This window comes from Crocuta crocuta, unplaced genomic scaffold (genome assembly GCF_008692635.1).
Source record: "Crocuta crocuta isolate KB4526 unplaced genomic scaffold, BGI_CrCroc_1.0 scaffold126, whole genome shotgun sequence".
NCBI lineage: Eukaryota > Metazoa > Chordata > Mammalia > Carnivora > Hyaenidae > Crocuta > Crocuta crocuta.
The window spans coordinates 493,730-516,895 of NW_027531000.1; the positions used below are offsets into that span (position 1 = coordinate 493,730).

Sequence of the window (23,166 nt, forward strand, 5' to 3'; positions counted from 1 at the left end):
ATGTCTAGCTGGGGAAAACCCCAAACCATCCAAAATTGTCCCACCTATCTCTTTTTAAATGACCCAGTTAAAAAGTGGGCAAAGAATCCTGACATTTCTCCAAAGATGATCTACAAATGGTCAATAGGCACATTAGAAAAACATTCTGCCTCAGCAGAGGCATTAGTAAAATGCAAATCCAAACCACAAGGAGTTGCCACTTCACACCCACTAAGATGGTTACCATTGAAAAAGACAGACTGGTGACCCTGGGGACAGAGAGGAAACTTCATACGCCTGCTGAAAGTCAGTCTAGCAGCTCCTCAAAAAGTAGAGCACATCTACCCTATGATCCAGCAGTTCCACCTTAGGCATATATACACCCCAAGACAAAGGAAAGCATGCATTCGCACAAAAATCTGCACACCAATGTCACAGCAGCATTATGCACAAGAGCCCCAAGTGGAAACAACCCTGACTCCACAACTCATGCTGTGTATCAACAGATACACAAAATGTGGTATATCCATACAATGGAATATTATGCAGCCACAGAAAGGAAAAGTGCTGATACATCCTACAACATGAAAGGACCTTGCTAAGTGAAAATACCTTGCTAAGTGAGAGAAGTCAAACACAAAAGGCTGCTATTATATGATACAGTTTACATGAAATATCCAGAATAGGCAAATCCAAGGGAGGGGAGGGAAGAAGGAGGGAGGGGTAGCTCGTGGGTTCCTGGATCTATCTAAAGGATGTTTTTGTTTTTTTGTTTTTTTTTACAGAATTTGAATTCTATCCCAATAAAGCATTTTTTTTTTTAAGGGGGAAAAAAAAAAACAAAACCCTGCTGCCTTATCAGGCTCTCAAAATTCTAAACTGAAGATGCCAACTGTCTACTTCCGTACCACAAAAATGCAAGAATACTTTTTCAAACGCTAGTAAATAAATGGAGGACAGGCCAGATACCCAGATTCTGGGTGGTAAAGCCATGACACCACCTTCCAACGTCCCTCCCACGCGGTCAATCCGTCCTGCTTCCTATACTGTCCTGCACTCACGACGACAGCTCTGCTCGCGAAAAACACCACAGGTGGAAAACCTCAGTTGAAGTATATCTTCCTGCATTTTTCTCTTCTTCTGAGTAACTATTTAACGAGGCTGTGGAAAGCAGGGGTCTCAATGCCAGCCGTTCAGAAATAAGAACAAGCCAGAAAGCAGGAAGATGTCACTACAATGCGGAGAAAATACATGAGTCAGATTAAGATGAAGACCTAATTGATGCAGGTGTAACCCCAGGCAGGTCTGAGAATCACAGCGTTCTATTTCTGGAAGGTTGGAGATGATACATTTCCATTTTAGAAAGTACGTTGACACTCACTGAAAGCAGATATAAATGCCCAATGCCTCCCGTGCCCCACCTGTCCACAGGTATGCTGGTCCTCCCTGGCCAAGAGCACGTGCCCTAGACCTCCAAATGCTGTCCTCCTCGCCAGCCAAGAGGCAGTTAACTGGGAAGTCCGAAAGTCTCATGGGGCCTGGATGCTAACCAACATCACAGAGATTCCAGTTCTTCCCCTTATGCAATCAACTCCTTTCACCCGACATCATTCACACTTGGAGAGTGCAAAGTTCACTCTGATATTGGTGGCTTTCTCACTTTGTAGCTTTTCTGGCAAGTGCCCCTTGGCCTGGTTGTTCATTAATATATAATCAGAACATTAAAAGCATTGTTTCACCTTCTAGGGAGTCTGTGCCCAGTTTAATAAAGCTGACATTGTGCCCAACGTGGGGGAACCACCTTGCAACTGGCAGAGATTTCAAAGATGCACAAACTGGAAGGTATGTATATGCATGCACATACGTACACACACACACACTTAAGCATTTCACAAGATGTTTTTGCTATTCCTACACAGCAAAGGGATAAGATTAAAATGTTTATCTTACCAGAAAAATTGACCTGGCACTTCTTCCCTTTTAATCCTTTCCAACACCGAATTGCTTCTTACCTTTAAAACCCTTCCAGGAAGCAGTGATAGACTTGGTAAAAAAAAATAAAAAAAAAAAAAAAGACCGGTGGATGAGAAGGGAAGTCTAAGCGCCCGAGAGACGGTCTTTGAGAGCCCTGGTTAGCACGCTACTTTTACTTTTCAAGTCCGACACACACAATGACAACTCACTTTCAGGACCGTGTTTACTTTGCTGAAAGCCACACTCTAAACATGGCCTCGTCTGTAGAAGGCAGGCAGCTTAGAGTCCAACCTTGTTTATGCTCCAAGGAGGTTTGACAGAAAAACCACATCAATTTGTTTTAAAATAATTTCCATTCGCTGGAAGCTGTTCCTGAAGGGTTCTCCGCCACGCTAATCTGCTCTGATTCCGACCAGCTGTAGGTACCGGGCGCGGCGGCCACAGACAGGGTGGCACGGGCAGGCCGGCTGTGCAGGGCGCTCCCTCCAGAACACATCACCGACTTCGGTTGAAGAAGAACACAAAGACATTTCCTCGTTCAGAGTCAGAATGGGTCACATGCCAGCACAGAGCACAGTCTCTGAGGCAATGACACTTGGCGGGGAGAGAGGCTTTGCAGACTTTGGAGATCACATCACCTCTACTTGTCAGGGCTATGTCTCTGTGTTCAAGCCCAAAGGTTACAGCTCGGGGCACGAGGACAATGTATTTGGCTAACTAAGCATCAGAGAATAAAAAAAGGAAATGTCTATGAGTAACATATATAAAGATCCTCAGCCTCATCATCCAAAGAAATGTGCATTAAAACAAGCCAATGCAATTTTCATGTATTAAACTGGTGTATGGTTACAGAAAAAAAAAAAAGGCAGCATCGAATGTTCATGAGGGTGTGGGGGAAATTTCATGTGTAAATTGGTGGCCTCTCAGAAGTAGCAGTGCCAAAAATCGTAAGAAGTTGTATATCCAAAGCAATTTGAATTTAGTAACTCAGCCTAAGGAAACATGAAATGTACAAACACGTATTTATTAGGATGTTTACTTCAGTTTAGGAAAAAACTTAGATGCCCAATATTAGAGAAGGTTGAATTATGACTTAAACTGTTTTTTCTTCATCTCTATTTATTTGTTTTGAGAGAGGGAGAGAGTGCAAGGAAGCAGGCTCCACGCTGTCAGCACAGAGCTTGACACACTGCTCGATCTCATGAATCGTGAGATCATGACCTGAGCTGAAATCACAGGCAGATGCTTAACTGAAAGAGGCACCCAGGCACCCCTTAAACTGTATTTTTAAAAACGTTTAAAGTTGAAGAAAATATGATATCGAGTCCAAAAAAAAATGAGAAATGTATAGTGACCTGAATTTTCTATTAAAAACTACAACTCAAAATAGGTATTCAACCACAGACATTATATTCAGACACCTCAGTGATAAAATTTAGCACTGGATAATGAGATAAGTACTCTTTTTTGTTTTGTAGTTCCCCCTTTATTCAGTAAACATGACTACCATGTGTTACCAGAATATCAAAAGTAATTAAAATACAGGCATAGTAACTAGACTGCAGGCCAACAGCACACAGCCCCATTAACATGAAATCATGCTTGTTGACATATCACAACTTACTGGGTATAAAAGGGCTTCTGACACACGCAGAGCCCAGGATCTCAATACCATGAGGACAGACATTTGAGGCAGAGCTCACTGAACGTAGCTTTCACACTACCTCTTGTTGGAATCTCCAAGAGACTGCCCACACCTGACATCCAAGCAGAAAGGAGCCAGATTTAGAAATCCATCAGCCCAAAGTCTCCTGCCATGGAAGCTTCTATAAACCTAACTTGCTAGTTTGGCCTAAACCCCTGAGGGCAAGGTAACCTGCCCTTGGTGTTCTTACAACTTGCTCCGGTCAAGGAGGGCAGCCTTTTCCCCTGCTGGCAAAGATGGAGAAAAATGACCTTGGCCTGACCATCCTTTTTGTCAAAGTAGAGGTCTTAGGAAAGTCAAGGAGAGCCAAGCAACCCAGACCAGCTGCCTGGCCGGGGCTCAGCATAAACTGAGCAGAATAACCACAAGGGGAAAGGTGTCTAGACAGCTTCGGTCTAGGTAAGAAACAACTCTTCCCTGCAGGGTCAACCCTCAAAACAGCAGACTCCAAACATTAGCTCCAGGAAAAGAGCGGATGAGAGACCATGTTGACAGTTGGGAAATGCACTGTGGACTCCCTCGCCAAACACAACATGAAAGAGAGCAGCCGAGTCCAGCCCCCCTGCCAAGGAGAGCCACCCGAGGTCCAGAAGGGAAGCGGCACCAGGGACCCCATGTGGGAGACAGGTCACACTCAGCGTTTAAAATGGGCAAGAGGTTCAGTAACAACACGGGGGTATGGGATTTAGGAGCCACCTTCCCACAACAGAGGGACAAACAGCCCCATCAACCCCTTAATGTGGCTCGGAAACTGCCTATCATCTTTCAAAACCAACTATTTTTTTTTTAATTTTTTAAAAAATGTTTTATTTATTTCTGAGAGACAGAGAGAGAGAGAGGGAGCTACATAATCTGAAATAGGCTCCAGGCTCTGAGCCAGCTGTCAGCACAGAGCCCGACACGGGGCTCGAACCCACGAACCTCGAGATCATGACCTGAGCCGAAGCCAGACGCTTAACCGACTGAGCCACCCAGGCGCCCCCCAACGATTTGTTTCTTGCTCGTTTCCATTTTTCTCAGTCTCTCAACACTAATATTTGGTGGGAAACAGAGGAAACTGTACAGGACAGACAAGGTATATTTACAAAACTTACAGAAAGATGAGCCCACGGGAGGCCTAAATTATCCTAAGTGCTTAGAAAACATCTTTCTATAGGATTTATAGGCCCACATAGAATGAACACCAATGGCTCTATCGACACTGACATAACGTCTGCCAGATTCTGGCTATACAATGGTATTAGACCCAAACCAATCCCTGCTTTCAGGCAGCTTACAGACGAGTGGAGGGAGTGAGAGAGCAGCCGACTCCTCGCTTCCGCACAGAGCACTGCAGTTCTCAGGCAGAATTCTAACCCGGAGGGAAGGTTAGGAAGGAATGGTTTCCAGGAGAGGTGACTGGCTAAGGGCTGAGTCTGCAATGCAAAGAAGGAAGAACATTTCTCCAGGCAGAGGCGAAGAGGATGTGAGGGACGTGACACAGGCAGTATTCCAAAGGCATGGAAAAAGTCTCCCGTGGTGGCCAGGGCACAGGGATCCACGGAGGAAGAAACAATGAATGCTGGAGACGGGGGTGGACGGCCAGAGCATTAGGCAGCGGGAGTCACGTGTTCCAGTCTGTGACTCCACAGGCACCCGGTAGCTGCCAGGGGCTCGGGGAGGGGTGAGCAAAACAGACAGGAGACGAACCTCCCCACGCCCCCTAAAATCTGCATGCCGCAATGAAATAATAGAGAAGAAAAGCTGAATATAAAATTTATCATATAAAACCACTGAGGAATTCTCCCTTTCTTCCTTCCAGCTCTCTGCTGAGGTCTTTTCCTTCTTTCTTTTTTTTTAAGGTGAAGGGTGGGGGCCAGTGGACCATGGGGGGCTCCCACAGTCTCCCAGGACCACAGTATGTATCTCCCAGGTCTGCAGAACCCAAGGCATGCCAAGGATTTCAGGCAGAGCATAAACTCCATCGGCAGGCTAAACTGTTTATATGTTCTTGAGTTAAAAATACACCACTCAGGTCAGCATTAACACCAGGGCTTTATCACCAAGGCTGTCTGTGAGCTGGTTACACATGGCCCGCCTCAGACTCGCCCGACTTTTAAATGTGCCTCAGTCTACAAACTGTCTAATGATACATCAGGGAGATTATAATAAAGCCACCAAATATACACGCATTTGAGAAAAACACTTTCCAAACCCAAGGATACTTTACTGTTTATAAATAGTTTACTTTTTTGATCCCCGAGCATATAATATTCGCAGTTGCTCCAGAAACCAAAGAAACAGGGAACGGGAACACAAACCACAACCTAACAGAAACAATAAACAACAGATGGTGAGACATATGTGCCTGCTACCGCCCCCTTCACCAAAGGGGCACACCAAAAATGGATTCTGACACACAAGGCTGCCAACGAAGAGGCACGCTCTTCAAGATCACAGTTGAGAGACCATTTATGGAGCACGGGCTGGAAGTGTGTTAGGTGCTGTAGGCCCCAAGAGTTGAAGGACCAATCCCTGGCCTCAAGGAATCCACAGAAAGGGAAGACAAACACAAGAAAACCAACAATACTGGTTTTTACCGTATTCTTTTTTTTTTTAATTTTTTTACTGTTTTATTTATTTCTGAGAGAGACAGAGAAAGGCAGTGTGAGCAAAGGAGGGTCAGAGAGAAAGGGAGACACAGAATCCAAAGCAGGCTCCAGGCTCTGAGCAGCTGTCAGCCCAGAGCCCGATGTGGGGTTCGAACCCACAAACCATGAGATCATGACCTGAGCTGAAGCCAGATGCTCAACTGACAGAGCCACCCAGGCGCCCCTCCCGTATTCTTTCTAAACACCCGCATGGAGAGGCAGGTTTAAGTTTCGGCTCTGGCAATCGCTAGACCTTGGGTAAGTCACCCAAGCCCTCCAGGTCTCGCGTACCACACAGAGGGAACATATTTCAGAGTTAAGATGATAATTACATTAAAGGACATGATTCCTGCTGCAAAAATGTCAACTGCTATTACTGCTATAGTTGTGACAGTGATAGCTCACCTTCTGTAAGCTTCTGTTATGTGTTAGACCCTCCTCTGCAAGTTATGAATTATTTCACTTTTGCCCTTATGGCAAGGTTAGCGAGGTGAGCGTTATGATTATCCTCGGTTAACCTAAGAGGAAGTCAAGTCAGAGGGACGCTAACTGTCTAAGATCACCCAGGCGGCTTAGACTCCAGAGCCACCCCTCTGGCCATTGTGTCACTTAACATGGCTGCTTCATCCCCACTACCACCGCTCCTCGCAACCACACAGGGCGAACCAGGCAGGGCTTTGGAGACCATGAGGATGCGGCAGTTTCTCCCCCAGCAGACCCTGAAACGCTGCACTGTTCTGGCCTTTTCACTGCTGAACCTGGCTTGAACTTCCTTGGAGTGTTCAAGACAAATGCTTCAATAAATCCTGACTCAAGTCCCATTTGTTTTAACTCGGGATTCTAATTGGCTGATGTTTACACACAGTTTTTAAAATATCATGTGTCGCAAAACAAAGAGGAGGGTCCCCGTAAATACGTGTGGCTTTCCATACATGGGCATGTCTATTTTAGGCATCACAATCTCATGTCCAGGGATTCTGCCAATTTCACCTCAATGCTCATTTTTTTCTCTAAAACTCTGACTAGAATTTTCCAACTACACTGTAACTTTAAGCTTTTGTGTTTCTTCTGCATTTAAGAAGAATGCCGTTTCCCAATATATAACTCCCAGATGTAGAATTCACAGATGATTCATCTCGCAGAACAAGTGTTCAGAGATATCAGCTCCAAATAGAGGAAAAACTTGGAATTCCCTTCTCCCTCAAAATAAGAACTCGCCTGGATCTACTCTCCGCAACAAAGTTTGTTTTCAATTATATTTCCAAATTCTTTTAACAATAACTGCATGGCGTCTGGCACCAACACATCTGATTCTTTGAAGTGGTTCTCAAGCAGAAGGGAGAAAATAAGGAGAAAGGGGAGAGGAAGGGAGGACCATCCATAACTTTTCTTCTCAGTCAAACATTTTCTCCAGGAGTTCACCCCGACATTCAAAATCAGACAAACCAGGGGTGCCTGGGTGGCTCGGTCGGTTAAGCATTCAACTCTTGATTTCAGTTCAGGTCGTGATCTCATGGTCCCTAAGATTGAGCCGCGTGTCTCACTCTGCCTGGACACCGTGGAGCCTGCCTGGGATATTCTCTCTCTCTCTCTCTCTCTCTCTCTCTCTCTCTCTCTCTCTCTCTCTCCCCCTCCTCCACTCGAGCTGTCAAAATAAATACTTTTTTAAAAATCAGACAAAACACAAGCTGTGACTTTGCACTGAAGGTTCACAAGGAGCCCTCACCTCTAAAACTGCCCCTTTACAAATCAGCTAATGCTGGATGGGAAAACAGAGCTTCAGCACAAAGAAAATGGCCTTTGACTCCTTACATCTAAATTCCAGAAACACTTCTGTTAAGTCCTCCACACAGGTCAATTAGGAGTAATCACACTTTGGAAGTAAACATCAGAAGCCCTTTACGAAACACTGGTAATGTGGGATCCTTTCTGCCCAGAAAAGACGCACCAAGCCCGGAGAAGTCAAGTCACGGGGCAATAAACAAAGAATTACCAGGCGTCCCTTGGTACATGAATCTGAACAATCCCTTCTGCTTTCAAATCTAACTGGAGGAAAAAGACAGGGATGTGTGAAAACTTACTAACCTGAAGACTCTGCAAGTCCTCTGAGAGAGGACTAGATATGTAAATAATGAGTAAATGAGGTCAAGTGAAAAAAGAGAATCTTCCCAAGGATAAGATTATTTGGCCTATTTTGATCTCAGAAAGCACATGAAAAAAAGGCCATTTTTAAGTCTTAAAAGAGGAACAGTTAAAAAAAAATCTATTTCTTTGGACTATTTCCTTTGGTCCTAAAGTAGTCCCCTAATTCCTGTTAAACTTCCTGTCAAGAAGTTCCAAACCACTAATTGTGTCTCCAAGTTCATTGCATTTTAGCTGTATCCCCAAACAAGGTTCCAAATTCCAAGGATTTGTTCTACAGAAAAAAGAGGAAAAAATCCAAAGATTCTACCTCATGACAATTTACATGACAATGAAAGCACTAATAAACTCCATGTGGAAGAAAGGGAGATGGTCACAACACAGAAAATAAAAACTTCTAGATTCTGCACCGGAGATAAAGTCTTTTACGGAGTCCAATTTTCAAGAACAGCATCTGAGCAAGAATGCTCAGCAATGAAAATACAGGCAGATGGGTAGCTTTTTTGGTATTAACCCAACCAAAAAAAAGAGTGACAGGCAGACTCTGCAATTGGAGAAACTGAGCCATGGAACTCTAGAGATGAGGCTGTTGGCTTTCTACCTTGAAAGGTACATATAAACCATCTCCTCGTAAGAGAAAAGCTACTCTGATATCCACCATGTTCCCACCATGGCACACCGGCTCAGAAAGGTCAGAGAAGGTGTGTGTCACTACCCTTCCTTTGGTGATTACTACTGAAATCCATCACAGGTCACAGATGGCCCATCTAGAAACGGAAGGCAGTTCATCAGCATCACTTACAGCTTCACTTACCCCAAGTATGCACGGAAGGCCTGTCTGAGATGCTGCCCGCGGTGGCCCCAAGAAAATCAGAGATAAGCAACTCTTTGGAAAAACATGCCATTCGTTTATGTGCCTTTCTTGATCAGAAGCGACATTGAAGATCTAAAACAGGTTTGCATTAGCTTCTACAGTTTTGAGTTTTTCCAAAGTGAAAAAAGAGGCAATAGGTCAAAGAAAGAAATACCATGGAATATCTGTTCTGCTTCAACAAAACCTGAAGGCTTACCCATGAGAATCTCCATCATTCCCTTTTTCCCTTTGCACCCAGGGTATGCATCTGAGGATTTCACTCAGAATCTCCAAACACGCAAAGATGATGTGTAAGTAAATATGCTAGACACACACATCAGTTTTCTAATTCTTACCGTCCAATGAATAGTAAGCTTATTTACTCCCTCTTTGCTTCAATTAGGATATGGAATCATAAACCTGAAAATAAGGAGCCAGAGAAGTCATACATCCCTTTATAGAAAGTAAATTAATTATTTAGCCCAAGGTCATGCTGTCAATCAGGGGCAGGGCTGAGACAAAACCCCAAGGTCTCCTGATACCCAGCCATGGGCTATTTTTTCAGCCTACCACATTTCTGCCTTCATAGTTTAAGAAAGTGAATGTTACCTTTCAGTTCAATAATAGTTTTTATCCCTTTTTGGTCATGAACCGCTTTATGAAGCTTCAGGAAAATGTAGCCTCCTTTCTGTCCAGTAAGATGTACCGAATTCCGAGATTTCACATGTACCCCTCCCCCCAACAAATAATATTTGAGGTCAGCCAGTCTTTATTTTAGGACAGTCTGGAATTCGATATAATTTAATTATTTCTAAATAGGGTTTCAAAGGAACTTGTGAAAGAACCCAAAAATGTCCCCAAAAGAGTTCCGGATTTTTCTCCTGGGCAAAGCACAGCCCCTGGTGAAGTCAAACCCCCGTGGCCAAGAGTCCTACACAGACACCACCACCTCTGAGGAAAGGTTTGGAGGAACATGGGATGGGCAGGCTTTCACAGCTACAGAACATTTCAGTTTGCTTCCTGGATCTCCTGTCCTCTGAAGACAGAAGGCAGCCCCATCCCCTCTGAGCTGCAGCTTCCACGTCAACAACCAACTTCCTGGATGCAGAGAGCTACTCTGGCTGTTTATACGTTTTGCAAGCACTGGGGAGTCTGTGTGCCAGAAACTCACACCAGCCCAGGTGGAGAGAGGAAATCACTGAGCCACCCCCCAAATGAAAAGCAAAATGCAAACTAAAACGTAGGCAAGATGCATGGTCATGGACCAAGGTACAGCACTGCTGAAATCGGATGGAAGAAAGTAATTCTCCCAATTTGCGAAACAAATTAAACACAGAAATTTCTCATTTGTCAGTCCCCATCCCCCATAGTTTTCTTAAAGCCTTTGGCATGTGCTTCCACTTTTATAAAAGTAGAATCCACCGTAAGACGGCATCTAATCAAATATCATATAAATTTAATTAAGCTTAATATATCCATGAGTTTAACCTGACCACAGTGGACAGCTTTAAAAACCACTGACCACTCCATAATCAAAATGGAATTCAATTTTCACAAACAGAATATGGAAATAATTCCATAAACCATGGTAAGTGAACAGAACTTGGGGGAACTACTTAACTCCCATTCAGATTCCTAGGTAAGCGGCAGTCAGCTTAAAACCTAAGAGGGTCTCCCAAATAACAACGATGGCGCAGGCTGAGGAGACATTAAACTATAGACAAAACCAAACCAAACCAGTCTGCAGCTGCTCGAAGAAAAAGCTTTTTCAAATCTGTGTGAAGTTGAAATCAAGCACAGAGGGTTCCAGGAACCTAGTTCTTTGCTTTTGGAGGATTTTCTTACAGGGTGCCTCTAACTCTATTTAAAGCAGCCTCAAGTAGCCACAGCTGGAGGGTCAGGCCTTGCAAAGTAAACAACAGTTAACTCAATTCTGACTCAAGACTTAACTACAACCAACAGCTAATTACCCCTCTGTTAACCAACAGTATCTGAAATATCACTTTTAAAATTATGCTTTTGAAATTATGTTTGTTCACTAATGGCTTCCAATCAGCAATTAATCGCATAGTCAGAACATCCCAATGAAGAGCTACATGGGGAGAGAACACAGTTCATCAGAATTGCACACTTGTGGCAAAGGACTCTAGGACAGAAAAGCTTATAGGCACCTCCCACAAGAAGGGAAAAAAAAACACCTCTATTCCAAGAACATATAAATTCAGAGCACACACAATATGTGCTCAATAAACATTCTGTAAATATAGCTTAACCACAGTTCCTTTCAGAAAAACACAATTAAACAGTGAGTTTTTTTTAAAAAAAAATTGTTCAAATTCACCTTTCTTAAAACCACCCTATAATGAACTGCATGATATGTGATTTCTATCTCAATAAAGCTGTTCGTAATAATAATAATATTAACAGCCACATGCACACATGAAATTATATATCTGGATTTGTTTCCAAAAAGCAAGCAAGGGGAGAAGTGTATTGAGGTATAGTTCAGACCAGGGGAGCCATGACTTGTTAACTGTTGAAGCTGGTGGACGATACTGAGAGTTAACCACCTATATAGACATCTGCTATCTCCGTAAGAAAAAAGTAAAAACAAAAACAAAAGCACTCTAAACCAACAGAAGCAAGTTCATCTATTTAAAGTACTTGGCTGCATATTCGTATTTCTTTTAATCAGACTTTCAGATCTTCTTACAAGAAAAAGCAAAGTGCAACAATGTACTCACTCCCCAATCAACTGGTAGCAGTCACTGCATAGGCAGAGCCCAGCCTGTCAATTTCTTTCCATCCAACCCAAGTGCTAATGCTTGAGACACAAATGCTTTCAAAGAGCTCTGCTGCTATAAGGTTTGGAACTAAAGTGAGATTGCCTGTCTCCAGTTCGAAAGTCCTCAAGCCTTCTCAGTGTATCTAACAGACTATCAACAAGTAGGTAATCCAGCCCCACAGAGAATTTATCAGTGAAACATATGCCCTAAAATAAACGGCAAGTTATTTGAATGATGGATTATAAATCGGTAAAAGGAGCAAAGAACAGGAAGTGGGAGGGGGCACTTGCCTCTATTCCTACCTTCTCAACATCTAGATAATTTTGCTTGCTGGATAGACCCTCACTCATTTCTTCCTAATAATGAGACCCTGTGGGGGGAAAAAAAAAACCCTGCGGATCTCAGAAGATTAGAGACTTGGGCACCACAAAAGTTGAAAGAAAAATCAATGCAAAGTGCTTAAAATGAGACAGGCCATGCTTCCTTTAAACTCTCTGAATGCCACCTTTTGCCAACACAAACTGAACAAGCAGTGATTGGAACCTGCATCCTGGTTCATAAGGAAACCAAGATGTATTAGGACTTGCAGAGATGAACGGATTGGTTGTTCACACAATGGGCTTTACCGGTTATGCTAGATTAAATAGTAATAAAGACACCAACAATCGTAGCCGTTCATGTGGGCAAGGCTGTGAACTGTGGCCATTCATTGGGGAAGGGACCCAGGCACAGGTGCAGAAGGAGCAACAGCAAATGGCTTTTCAGGTGGCATCCTTGCCAGATTCCTCAAATGACCCTGTGCTCACTACCCGTGTCCCCGTACAATACAGCTGCAAACAAACCCAAACACATGAAAAATGTGGAGTTCTCCAGCTCTCTGCATGCAACCCAACAATCAGCTCCCCTCGCCCCTCCTCCACCCGCAAAGAGAAATGGGTACAGTGCAGGATTCAGCTGGCCCCAAAATCTGTAATCTAACCCCCGTCTGGAGGAGTGCACCTGCATTTTTCCGAGCTATTGACCAAGAGGCGCGACCAGGGTCTCAGTAGGGCTCAGTTTCAATGAAACCAGGGAAATAATAGGATAAAATTATTAGTAAAAGGGCCTCTCACCTCTGCCTCCTTCACACACCCACCTCCCAAAGGACAGAGCTGAATTGACAGAAGTATTTGTACAACTGGAATACATTTATAAACCGCCTCAATAATTTTTGCTAATTGCATAATTTGTATAATTTGCTGCAACTGTTCACAGCTTCCCACCAGGTTACTCTGCGATTCGCAAGGGCACATAAAGTTTTGCTTGTTTCACTTTGTGCCTATCACCACAGACTTCATGGGAGAAGGCCAAGTGGGATGTGAGCTCTGCTGCGCCTGCCCACTCCACAACAGACCTTCAGATCAGGAAAAGGGACTTTTCCCAGGAAGCCTCTGTCACCAGGAAATCTGATGTGGGGGGACTGGCCACGAGAAGATGCAAAATTTGATTTATTACCGAGGCTTTAACCTTCGAACTGTGCTCCGCAATCACCAGCCAGTTGACAGACTCACACTGAAGAAGTGGGCTAAAGCCATGTGATATCTGTCTTCACAGCACTGGTCACACAGAATATTAGGATCCCCTTTGTAGACATGAAGGAAGGAGGTTTGCCCCAAATCACAGGTTAGCTCTGGAGTGGTGGAGCCAGGGATGGTCCCCAGAAATAATTTTCAATCTCTTCAGCAATACTCCCTAGCAAAGGGTATGTGCTAAGTGTGTTCTCCAGGGATGAAGGCATCCACAGACTTAACAGAGAGTGAAGAAAGCTTCACCCTCACCCAATCTCTTCCCCATTAATAACCCAACCGAAGACCTGGGGTCCAGCTGGGTGGGAAACGCTCATTTTGAGGACAAAGAGAACTAAAAGCCAAACACAAAAAGCATGAAACCCAGGGATATGGAGAACAATTTTTTTTTTAATATTTGTTTCTTTTTGAGAGAGAGGGAGAGAGAGAGCACAAGCAAGGGAAGGGCAGAAAGAGAGGGAGACACAGAATCTGAAGCAGGCTCCAGACTTTGAGCTGTCAGCACAGAGCCCAATGAAGGACTCAAACCTACAAACCGTAAGATCATGACCTGAGCCCAAATCGGGCACCTAACCCACTGAGCCACCAGGTATCCCCAGAGGAACAGCTTTTTTAAGAAATTGAGTAACTTTGTAAGCAGTTGGGTTTACAGCTTGTGTTTCTGAAGACTATGCATAACATACTTGGGATAAAAACCACATATTAAATAGTCGATTATGTAAGACAGAAATGTATAAAGAAAAAAAGCCTTTGGATAAGAAATAATCAGAAGCATATCTCCTCCAAAAACAAACAAAAGCTAGGATACAAACTGGCAACTTCCAATTCTACCATATACACAAATCACAAGTTTCTTTTCTCTTTTTCTTTTTTTGACAGTCCTGACTCATCTATTCATTTCACTTCATGACAACAATGGTCATGTATCAAGTCTTTCAGGAGAAACTTTCTTAGCCACAGCCGTGGAATTGGCCAATTAACTGGTGGGTCTGTACTATTAAACTCTACAGTTATATTAAATAAATAAATAAACAGTGCAGGCTCCAAGAGGGTAAACAGTTGTGAAAATGTTAACGTCTGGTCTTTAAAGTTCTACTTCTTTGCATGGGGACATAGGAACAGATCTGAGCTTCTTCTTGATTCTCACACTTGATACAAAAGCAGAGGGCAATCACTAAACTGACACACAACATGAACTGAAACCATGAGGCAGATGGAATGGACCCCATAGGCTCCATGTCATGCTTAAGTCATGTAAAAAAAAAAAAAACACACACACACATACCATTAACAGTCGCTGAATTTCCCACAGGCCAAGGAGCATTGGGGATTTTTAGATATTTCCCCTCCCTTGCCTGGGAATTTTTCTTCCACCCCTCTTCCCGTCTCAAGACAATGCCTTCAGCCTTTGAAACTGCATCCATTGTAAACAGCTCTGAATATTAACACAGCCCAGAGTCCTGTTGGCTTTTAAAAGACCCCCAGGGTTTCAAATTGCAGTTGCTGAGGAGGGGGAAGGTCCCCAGAGAGTAGATGTCACCAAGCTCATTCAAAAGGAGTTGAAAATTAGGCTTGCTCGTGAAACTTACAGTTCTTCAACCTATGGGGTAAGTCAGAAGAATCCCTTTGAGTTTTAAACAAATGAGAAAAAAAAAAAAGAAAGAAAGAAAGACAAGACAAGACCCTGGTACAACCAACATCCATTATTACTTATAGACTTTGAATTCAATGAATCCCTTTTCCAGACTTCTGTCTCCTTTGGATGTCACGTTTAAAATAACCATAGGCTATGTTAAACAGCCTCCCCTTCCCGGCTAACAGGCCTTTAGGGCTTCAGCAGGTGCACAGAACTGGGCCAGGTGCATTGTAAAGTGACACACACAAAAAAGGAAACAAAAAAACAAACCCTAGTGGCTCTCGCATTCCTGTCCGCCCTGAAAAGAAGGACGCTGAAAAGCCTTTGCACCGAGGAGGCACTTCTGCAGAATGGGGGAGAGGCCCTTTCATTGTGAGCATGGTGTCTGAGGGAGAGAAAGGTCAGCCAGAGGCCATCCCAACGTGCTCAGGGAAGGCTGCGTGGGGAACCCAGGCAAAGAAATGAACACGGCAGGGAGAGAAACCTTTAACCGGAGGATCGGAGCTACAGAGCCGGGACATCGGGACATCCAGGATCTCTTGTTACATTGCACTGAAGCATCTTCATCCTTTTGGAGATGATGAATTATTCCTGACAACACACTCCAAAGCCCGAAGCCCGCGAAATCTAGTGACCAAATGTCATTATGGAAAGAGAGGAGCATATCTCTTTTGAAAATAGTCCCTGGGAAAGGGGGCAGTCCTCAAGGCAGGAGGGACACTGTGTGCCAACACACTCCACTTCTACGGGAACGATGGAGTCTCTGTACACTTCATAATTTCACAGTATTCAAAAATTAGATCTGATGATTATAATTTCACATAGAGGGACTTAAACGGTGTGCCTTTCTCTCAAGGCAACCCATTTTATTTGCCAGACTCCCTTACTCAAAACGGGTATGGGAGATCTAGCAACAGACAAGCGCTCCATCACAGAGGGGAAGTGAGGCGAGGCCAGGCTTCTGACACTTGTTGCAAAGATAAGGACTCTGAGCCCAAGCTAAATAGTCCTACAACTCTGAGGGTACTTGCACCTTTCAGATTTTCTGCTATTAACCGGTGGTGTGTCAGAGGCTCCCTATTCTAAACAACCGCATGCCCATCCTCATCAATAGCAAGATGTCAAAGGTCTGTGGAGTTCCTGAGTTATAGAGACACACAAAAAGGAAAATGGGCAGAAGGGAAGACCTCAGGGCAATCCTGACAATAATCAACTTCTTCAAACACATGTATTCATACACACACACAGGAATCTCAGCTGAGGTTCTGGAACAATTTGGTCATCATTACTTTAAATCTAATTTGCATAAACAGGATGGGAAGTATTTTCCAAATCCTTAATTCACAACACTCTGCACACCTGGCCCTTCCAGCACAGCTGTAAAATTTGAAAGACAAAGGCCCTCTTTGCTTCACAACTACAATGGCAACCTCGGCTGGTGCTTATTTTCTAATGCAGTCTTGAGCACCACTTTGGGGCCAAAACCGAGGCGGTTAGATTTAAGCTCCACCCTCACTCCCACCCCCACTCCGGGGCTTGCAATCGCATAAGGAGACCTATACAACAAGACCCAAATCAAAACACTCATCTCAATGTGGCTCAGGATAACCGCACTTGGAGTCCTTGAGTTTAAGTCCTCACCTTCAAAAGCTATGTCGTCTTCCTTCCACTAAAAAAAAAAGGCCACTGAAAATCCGGATGTGTTCCCCCAGGGCCTGCCCTCCTTCCATCACAATGCCACAAGCCACCATTTAGTCCCCAAAACAGTTAAACTAGCAACGTACTGTGCTCGACTTCATGCCACAGGTAAGAGTCTCAGGTAAATGGTATTTAATACTGCTGAAACAGCTTCTGAAGCCATGTTCTTAAAAATAATTTCAAAGAAAGCAAACATCTAAGTTCTAAGAAGTTCAACTTCTTCTCAAGTTCTGGGAAGCTGGAATAAGGCTTGGCAGTGCTTGGTGCTATTTATGAATGTGCCGGTCGGACTATGCCAATCTCACCTACGTAATGGGATGGCAGACTCAGTTATGGCTCAACTACTACGACCATAAGTTATTGTGCTGAATAAGTTATCCTCAGCCCCCAGCAATGAATGTATTTTCCCTTCTACCAGCGCTCTTCCATTTTTTCTATTCAAACTGCATTTACATTTGCTATTAAGAAATTTTACTTGCTCTATGCGAAGCCTAGGAGCAACTCCAAAATTAGAGGCACTGTCTACAAAAGCAAGAAACAAAACAAGAACAACAAAAACTTCCATGAAACCACAGATCCCCTTCTATCTCAAACCCACAGCCTGAAATTGTTTGAACTAGCGGCAGTAAATCTAGTACATGGGGTTATAAACGAGCTCAAAGCATTTTCTAGACACAATGGACTCTGAGGGTGTAATCTTGGTGAAACTAGAAGATATTTTATTTTATTATATACAGAGACTTTCTCTCCTAAAGTCTTGCTGAATCACAGCCCGGAATATAAGCCGCGTAAGTATCCTGATGGAAAACTCAGAATAAGACTAATGACTTAAATGGAAAAATCTGATCTAGAAAACACACACACACACACACACACACACACACACCCCACAACATACTTTATTTTTCTATAATCAGAAAAAAATGACTTTACAAATATTTTTCAAAAGATACCCATTTTGTTGTGAACGTGGTATTAACACATACTAATCAGAAATCACTATTCACATCTCACAATCTAATCAGTTAACACCATAATCAGTATAATCACAGCAAATGAAGCTCAAAAATACCCAGTTAGGTATTTATTGGTCATCAAATGTGTGAGTAAAAGAGACAAGACTGCAATTTCAAAGGCATTTATGTCATGTGAAATGTCACTCCCAAGCAACAGGAAGCCCCAAAAATGGCCAGTAGTCCTGCTCCAAAAATTAAAGGACAAGGCAAAGTGGATCTTGTGACCACAGGAAAGTGCAAACAACAGGACACCTTGTGCTCTGTGCAGAGTCGCTGCTTCTAAGTGCCTTCCCCACAATGCCATGAACATATGGCATTGCTAGTCATTCTTCCAACAGGTGAACACTTAAGAAGTTATTCTGATGCTGCCCACGTGGTTTTATTTTAAAAACTATCTTAAGAATATGTAAAGGAAAAACCACAACACCCCAGACTGCCCCAAGGAAATGAAATACTACCTACTGGCAAGGCTGGGATCTAGCTCCTTCGGTGTCACCACTGCCTCTATGAAACCCCCACTATGGCCAGTGGTCTTCATTAAGTCAGTGAATCACACAGGAAAAGCAGAAAATTGTAGGGAAAACCTAACCGTCACAGAAGTCCAGCTTCAGAACTCTGAAGAGCTTGATCCTCAGGCAATATGCAGCGTGGTGCAAGTTAAAGACCTGTGCTCTGTTTCCAGAGGTACCAGCTCTTTACGCGAGAAAGGAACCAACTTTTCTTTTTTCCCCCCTCACAGCAGCCAGATACCCAGACCACATTTTCTTAGATGGATCCACAGATGTTGGTTAAAACTGATGTCGCCAGTTTTCCCTTTTCTAAACGCTGAATATCATACCTGAGGACACTCCTGGGCCCCTCCACGTTCCAGGAAAGACGTCCAATTATCCAACTAAAAAGCAGACAGCTCAAGCTAGGCCTTTTCTGGAAGGTACTCATAGTTCTACATACATGTTAATTACCTATAACTGAATCCAGTTATAGGTAACTGGAAAGGATTTTTGACTCAGGGACCAGATTTCCTAGAAGTAGAAAAATGGCTATTACATTCTACCATATTTAGAGAAGTCTAATGTAGTTTTCTCCTGCCAAATCTCCTGTAAGAAGGGTCCCACTAAGTCCTAAGAGGCCAAAATCCTGACAGCACAGAAAAGAGCGTCTTTCAGTGAAACAAACAGCTTAAATCAATCAAGTCCCTGGCACCCTCTCCTGAAGTAACACAACTCCAAAACTAATTTGCACCACTGATTTACAGAGGGGAAATGCTCAAGTGTGGGCTCCACCCCACTGGTCCATCAAGCCCAACAGGAAGGGTCTGGAAACACAGTTCCCTAATGCCCATCAGATGGAAAGGGACCAGCACCCGCAGCAATCACAGAGCCAGGAACTCTCAAAGTCCCCTAACTCAGGGGTCCTCCAGGGAAGGCTGCCTTCTACCCTGGCCAGAGCCACGTCAGGCCACCGTGGTCCTGGGGGAGGAGAAGGCTACTACACATGCACGCTCGCTAATAAATGCTGTAAATGGAAGACGGGAGCCAAGAGTCACCTTCATTCATTACCCACCAGAAGGCCAAAGAGCTCAGACATCGAAGAGGTGGGTTCTACAGGAGAGGAGAAAAAGAAACACCCGGAGACCCCAGACGGACTTCCTCACACTCTCCCCTCCAGATGTGTCCCACTCTCCACCCACACACATACGCACAAACACCCTCGCCTCCACACTCTTTACTCACACTCCTTCACCTCCAGACTCCCTACCTCCCAGATCGCTCTAAGGCCCCAGGACCCAATCACCTCCACACCCTAACACCTACTATGCTCGCTCACCTCCAGACCCCACGAGGCACAGCCTTTTCTCCGGTAGAGCCGCGTCACTCACGTTCTCCCCTCTACACCCCAAAACTTTGGTTCACTCCCCTCCAGACGCCACAAAGCACACTTTTCTCACCGGGACCCTCACCACCCACGTCCTCACCTCCACATCCCCACTGGGCACACTCTTTTCTCCTCCGGACCCCCATGTAAGATCTCACCACGACGACACGCTGAAAGGCACGCCCCTCAATCCGCAGCCCCTTCCCGGGTAAGCACCCCAGCCTCCCCGTCCCCAAGTGACAGCGCCCGGGGCTCCGGGGAGGGCGGCACTTACAGGCTCCGCGTCCAGGCGGGCCTGNCCGCAGCCGTCGCCGGCCCCAGTCGAAGCAGCAGCAGCAGCCACAGGATAGGACAGGGCGAACGGCGCGGGGCCCCGAAAGCTCCCCGGACCGGCCGCGCCATCTTGTCTGGAGCGCGCGGCGAACTCGGGGCGCGGGGGCTGCGAGGTCCCGGACGACCGCAGGCACCGGCGGCTCCGCGGGGGCTCCGCTCGGCTCTAGGCTCCGCGCCGGGGCATGGCCGCCCGCACAAGTTTCCCCCGCTGCCGCGACTCCGGCGTTCAGCGGGCCCCCGGTGCCCGGGCCGCTCCGCAGCGCCCGGCTGGGGCCGCGAGCCCCCCGCCCATCCGGGCCGACCCGGCTGTGCTCGCTGCTAAGCCCACGGATCCGGGCAAGAGCTGCTCGTTAGGCTCTCCTCGTCCTCCCGCCGCGCTCCTGGCCGGATCTTGAGCCCCCGCGCACGCCAAGTGCCGCCGCCGCCGCCGGCCGAGGGCAGTGCTGCAGCCTCGGCTGCACAGAAGGCGCTCAGCCTTGCAGCCTGAGCTGTGCGCCCGAATGCATCTTCCCCTCGGCTCGCAGCGCCCGGTAGCAGGCTCGGAGCTGGACGGCGCGGTCAGCCCCCACACTACTCGCCAGGGCCCCGTGCGCCCGGCTGTCCCAGCGCGGCAGGCAGAGCGCGCGCGCGCGCGCAGTTCCGGGCCGTACACGGCTCCTCAGCGGGGCGAGAGCTTAGCCGACCTCGCGGCGGAACAATCAGCCGCTGGGCTCTCGCCTCCCCGCGGCCCAGCCCCGACGGGTCCCCGAGGCCCCGCCCTCGGCCGCTCGCCCTCACACACCCCCTGGGCTCCGCGCCCCGCGGCCTCCTGCCGGCCCACGTTGGATGCTTTGCAACAGCGCCCCTCCACGCCCCCTTCCTGGGGCTCATTGGCTGCCGGAGACCAGGACGACCAGCCTGGAGAGCCATTGGGGCGCTCACCATGATCCCGCCCCTCCGACCACCCCGCCCCACTCTCTTTTCCCACCCAAGGTGTGAAGGGCGGGGGACTGGGAGGAGAAAGGGAACGGCGGCCTCCGAGTCTTAAAGGGGACGTGCAGTCTGGTAGTGGAAGAGCGGGATGCAGACTGGAGAGAAGAGGAAAGACAAGCCCTCTGGGTCTAGGGGAGGAGAGAAAGTTGATTAAGAGGGTTACGCCTCCGCTTTGCAGTAGTCTGGCCAAAAAGTTTCTTCTCGTCTTCCCTGGCTGTAAATAGGGCCAAGGGTATAGAGCAGATCTGCACTCATTTCCCAGGTGCCCTCTAGGAGCAAAGACGCAGATTTAAAACTCCGCAAATGTCCTACCAATTGGGGCATCTTTAGTTATTTCATTAGGGGTAGCCACCTTCCTCGTCGCTCAACTTGAAGCTCCTTTCTGCTCCTGACTTGTTCTTGACCTCTTAAATCCAGCAAGATGTCCTGAATTACCAAAATGAATGTGTGCTGCAGAAACCAAGTCTCAAAGGTGCACACTCCCACCCCCAGCCCCACCCAAGTTAAAGGGTACTTTCTGAAAATGACGCAGCCTCCCTTGAAGGGGTTGCTTTGTTTGCTCCTTTGTTTAAATCAGAGTCCTTTTAAGACAGTTTTCAAGAAGACCTAGAGTACTCCTAAGAGACGGAGAGAAAAATAGTAATTGTTACAAATCTTCTAACTTTAGCCCTTACAAGTCCGAACATAGTAGCCATGTGTTACGACAGCGCATCCAAAACTTAAGGGAGGGAGGGAGGGGATGTGTGCGGGCGCGCACGCGCGCGCGCGCACGCACGCACACACACACACACAGGGAAAAGATTAGCACAGTAATATATAGCTGCCATTCTGGGCGTTTTGGTTTGCTGGTGTCTCATGTCCCTTGCCAAACGTATGCAAGTTTCTAACTTAACTGCACACACTGTCAGGAAAATTAAGCAAGTCAAGTCTGTTGAAAAACATTTGCTCTAGCAAATGAAATCTGACTTGTGTTTTATGGAAACGGAGGAGAAAAGACATTTTTCAGGGGGAAAAAAGCAAAACATTTTTAAAGGGTCTTGTTCCATGTTTGATGTATTCTAAGGGGGATGTTTGAATTGAGATGTTAAACTTTCCCTCAAGGAGAAGAGCATTTCTTTTCTTTAACTGAAACTGGGTTTGGGCTTGGTTGTCTGCTGGTTACTGGTTTCCTTCTTATTCCCTCTTCCCCCTCTTTTTTCTCCTCTCCTTTCCTCTGAGTAAGTATGCTATCAGATAATGGTGCCTCACCTCTCTCTCTTTCTCTCTCTCTCTCTCTCTCTCTCTCGCATGATCCAGGCAATGAGGCCCAAAGCAGTGCTCAAATATGTGTGTAAATCAATCCAAATATGATTCCCAAGAAACATTATCAGAAATAGGCTGCACCTGACCCTTCTACCCAGGGCTTTCGCCAGCTTTTATGTTTCATTTGTAATCCACATAAACATACACCTTCCATTTAGACAAGAAGAAATCTATCTCTTTGTTATAATGCCTTTCAGAAAGATAGTAATAAACCAAGGAATAGAATTTGAAAGACCCCTAAATATATGAGGTGCTCTGTCAATGTTTCTTAATCTTTTCAAGACCAAGAAACACAAAACAGTTATTTAATGCAGAATACCCATAAACATTTCCTTCAGCAAAACTGTCAGATCCTCCTGGCCTCACCCATACCTCCAAATGAAACCATATATGCACCAAAAAACAAAAGCAACAACAACAAAACCCTGAACTCATAAGCCTCTTTAGCTGCTGACCTAAACTTATCTTTCAGGTCTGTTCATTAGAAGCACTGTAAACTGGATATTTATTATCAGATGTTTTCCAAATGCTTGCCAGTGTACCTATGCGATGCTCTTTTGGGACACCGAAGTTCTGAAGGTTGGGCTTGAGAATCTACATGGGAAGGGTGTGCCCACAAATTTAAAGCATCCCCTGTGGTCTAGTTACCACGCAGCCAGAGAGAAGGATTCCAAAACCAGGGAACACTTGGGGGGACTGG

At 45.6% G+C, this 23,166-nt stretch overlaps 1 protein-coding gene across 1 annotated transcript in view; it reads right to left on the bottom strand.

Annotated features, from left to right (window-relative positions):
• Positions 1–20,261, bottom strand: part of LRIG1 (leucine rich repeats and immunoglobulin like domains 1) — a 110,225-nt gene extending 89,964 nt beyond the window's left edge. The window contains exon 1 of the mRNA XM_077770599.1: positions 20,134–20,261. Coding sequence (XP_077626725.1) covers positions 20,134–20,261 — 128 coding nt within the window. The remainder of the gene's footprint in view (positions 1–20,133) is intronic.
• Between the last annotated feature and the right edge of the window lie 2,905 nt (positions 20,262–23,166).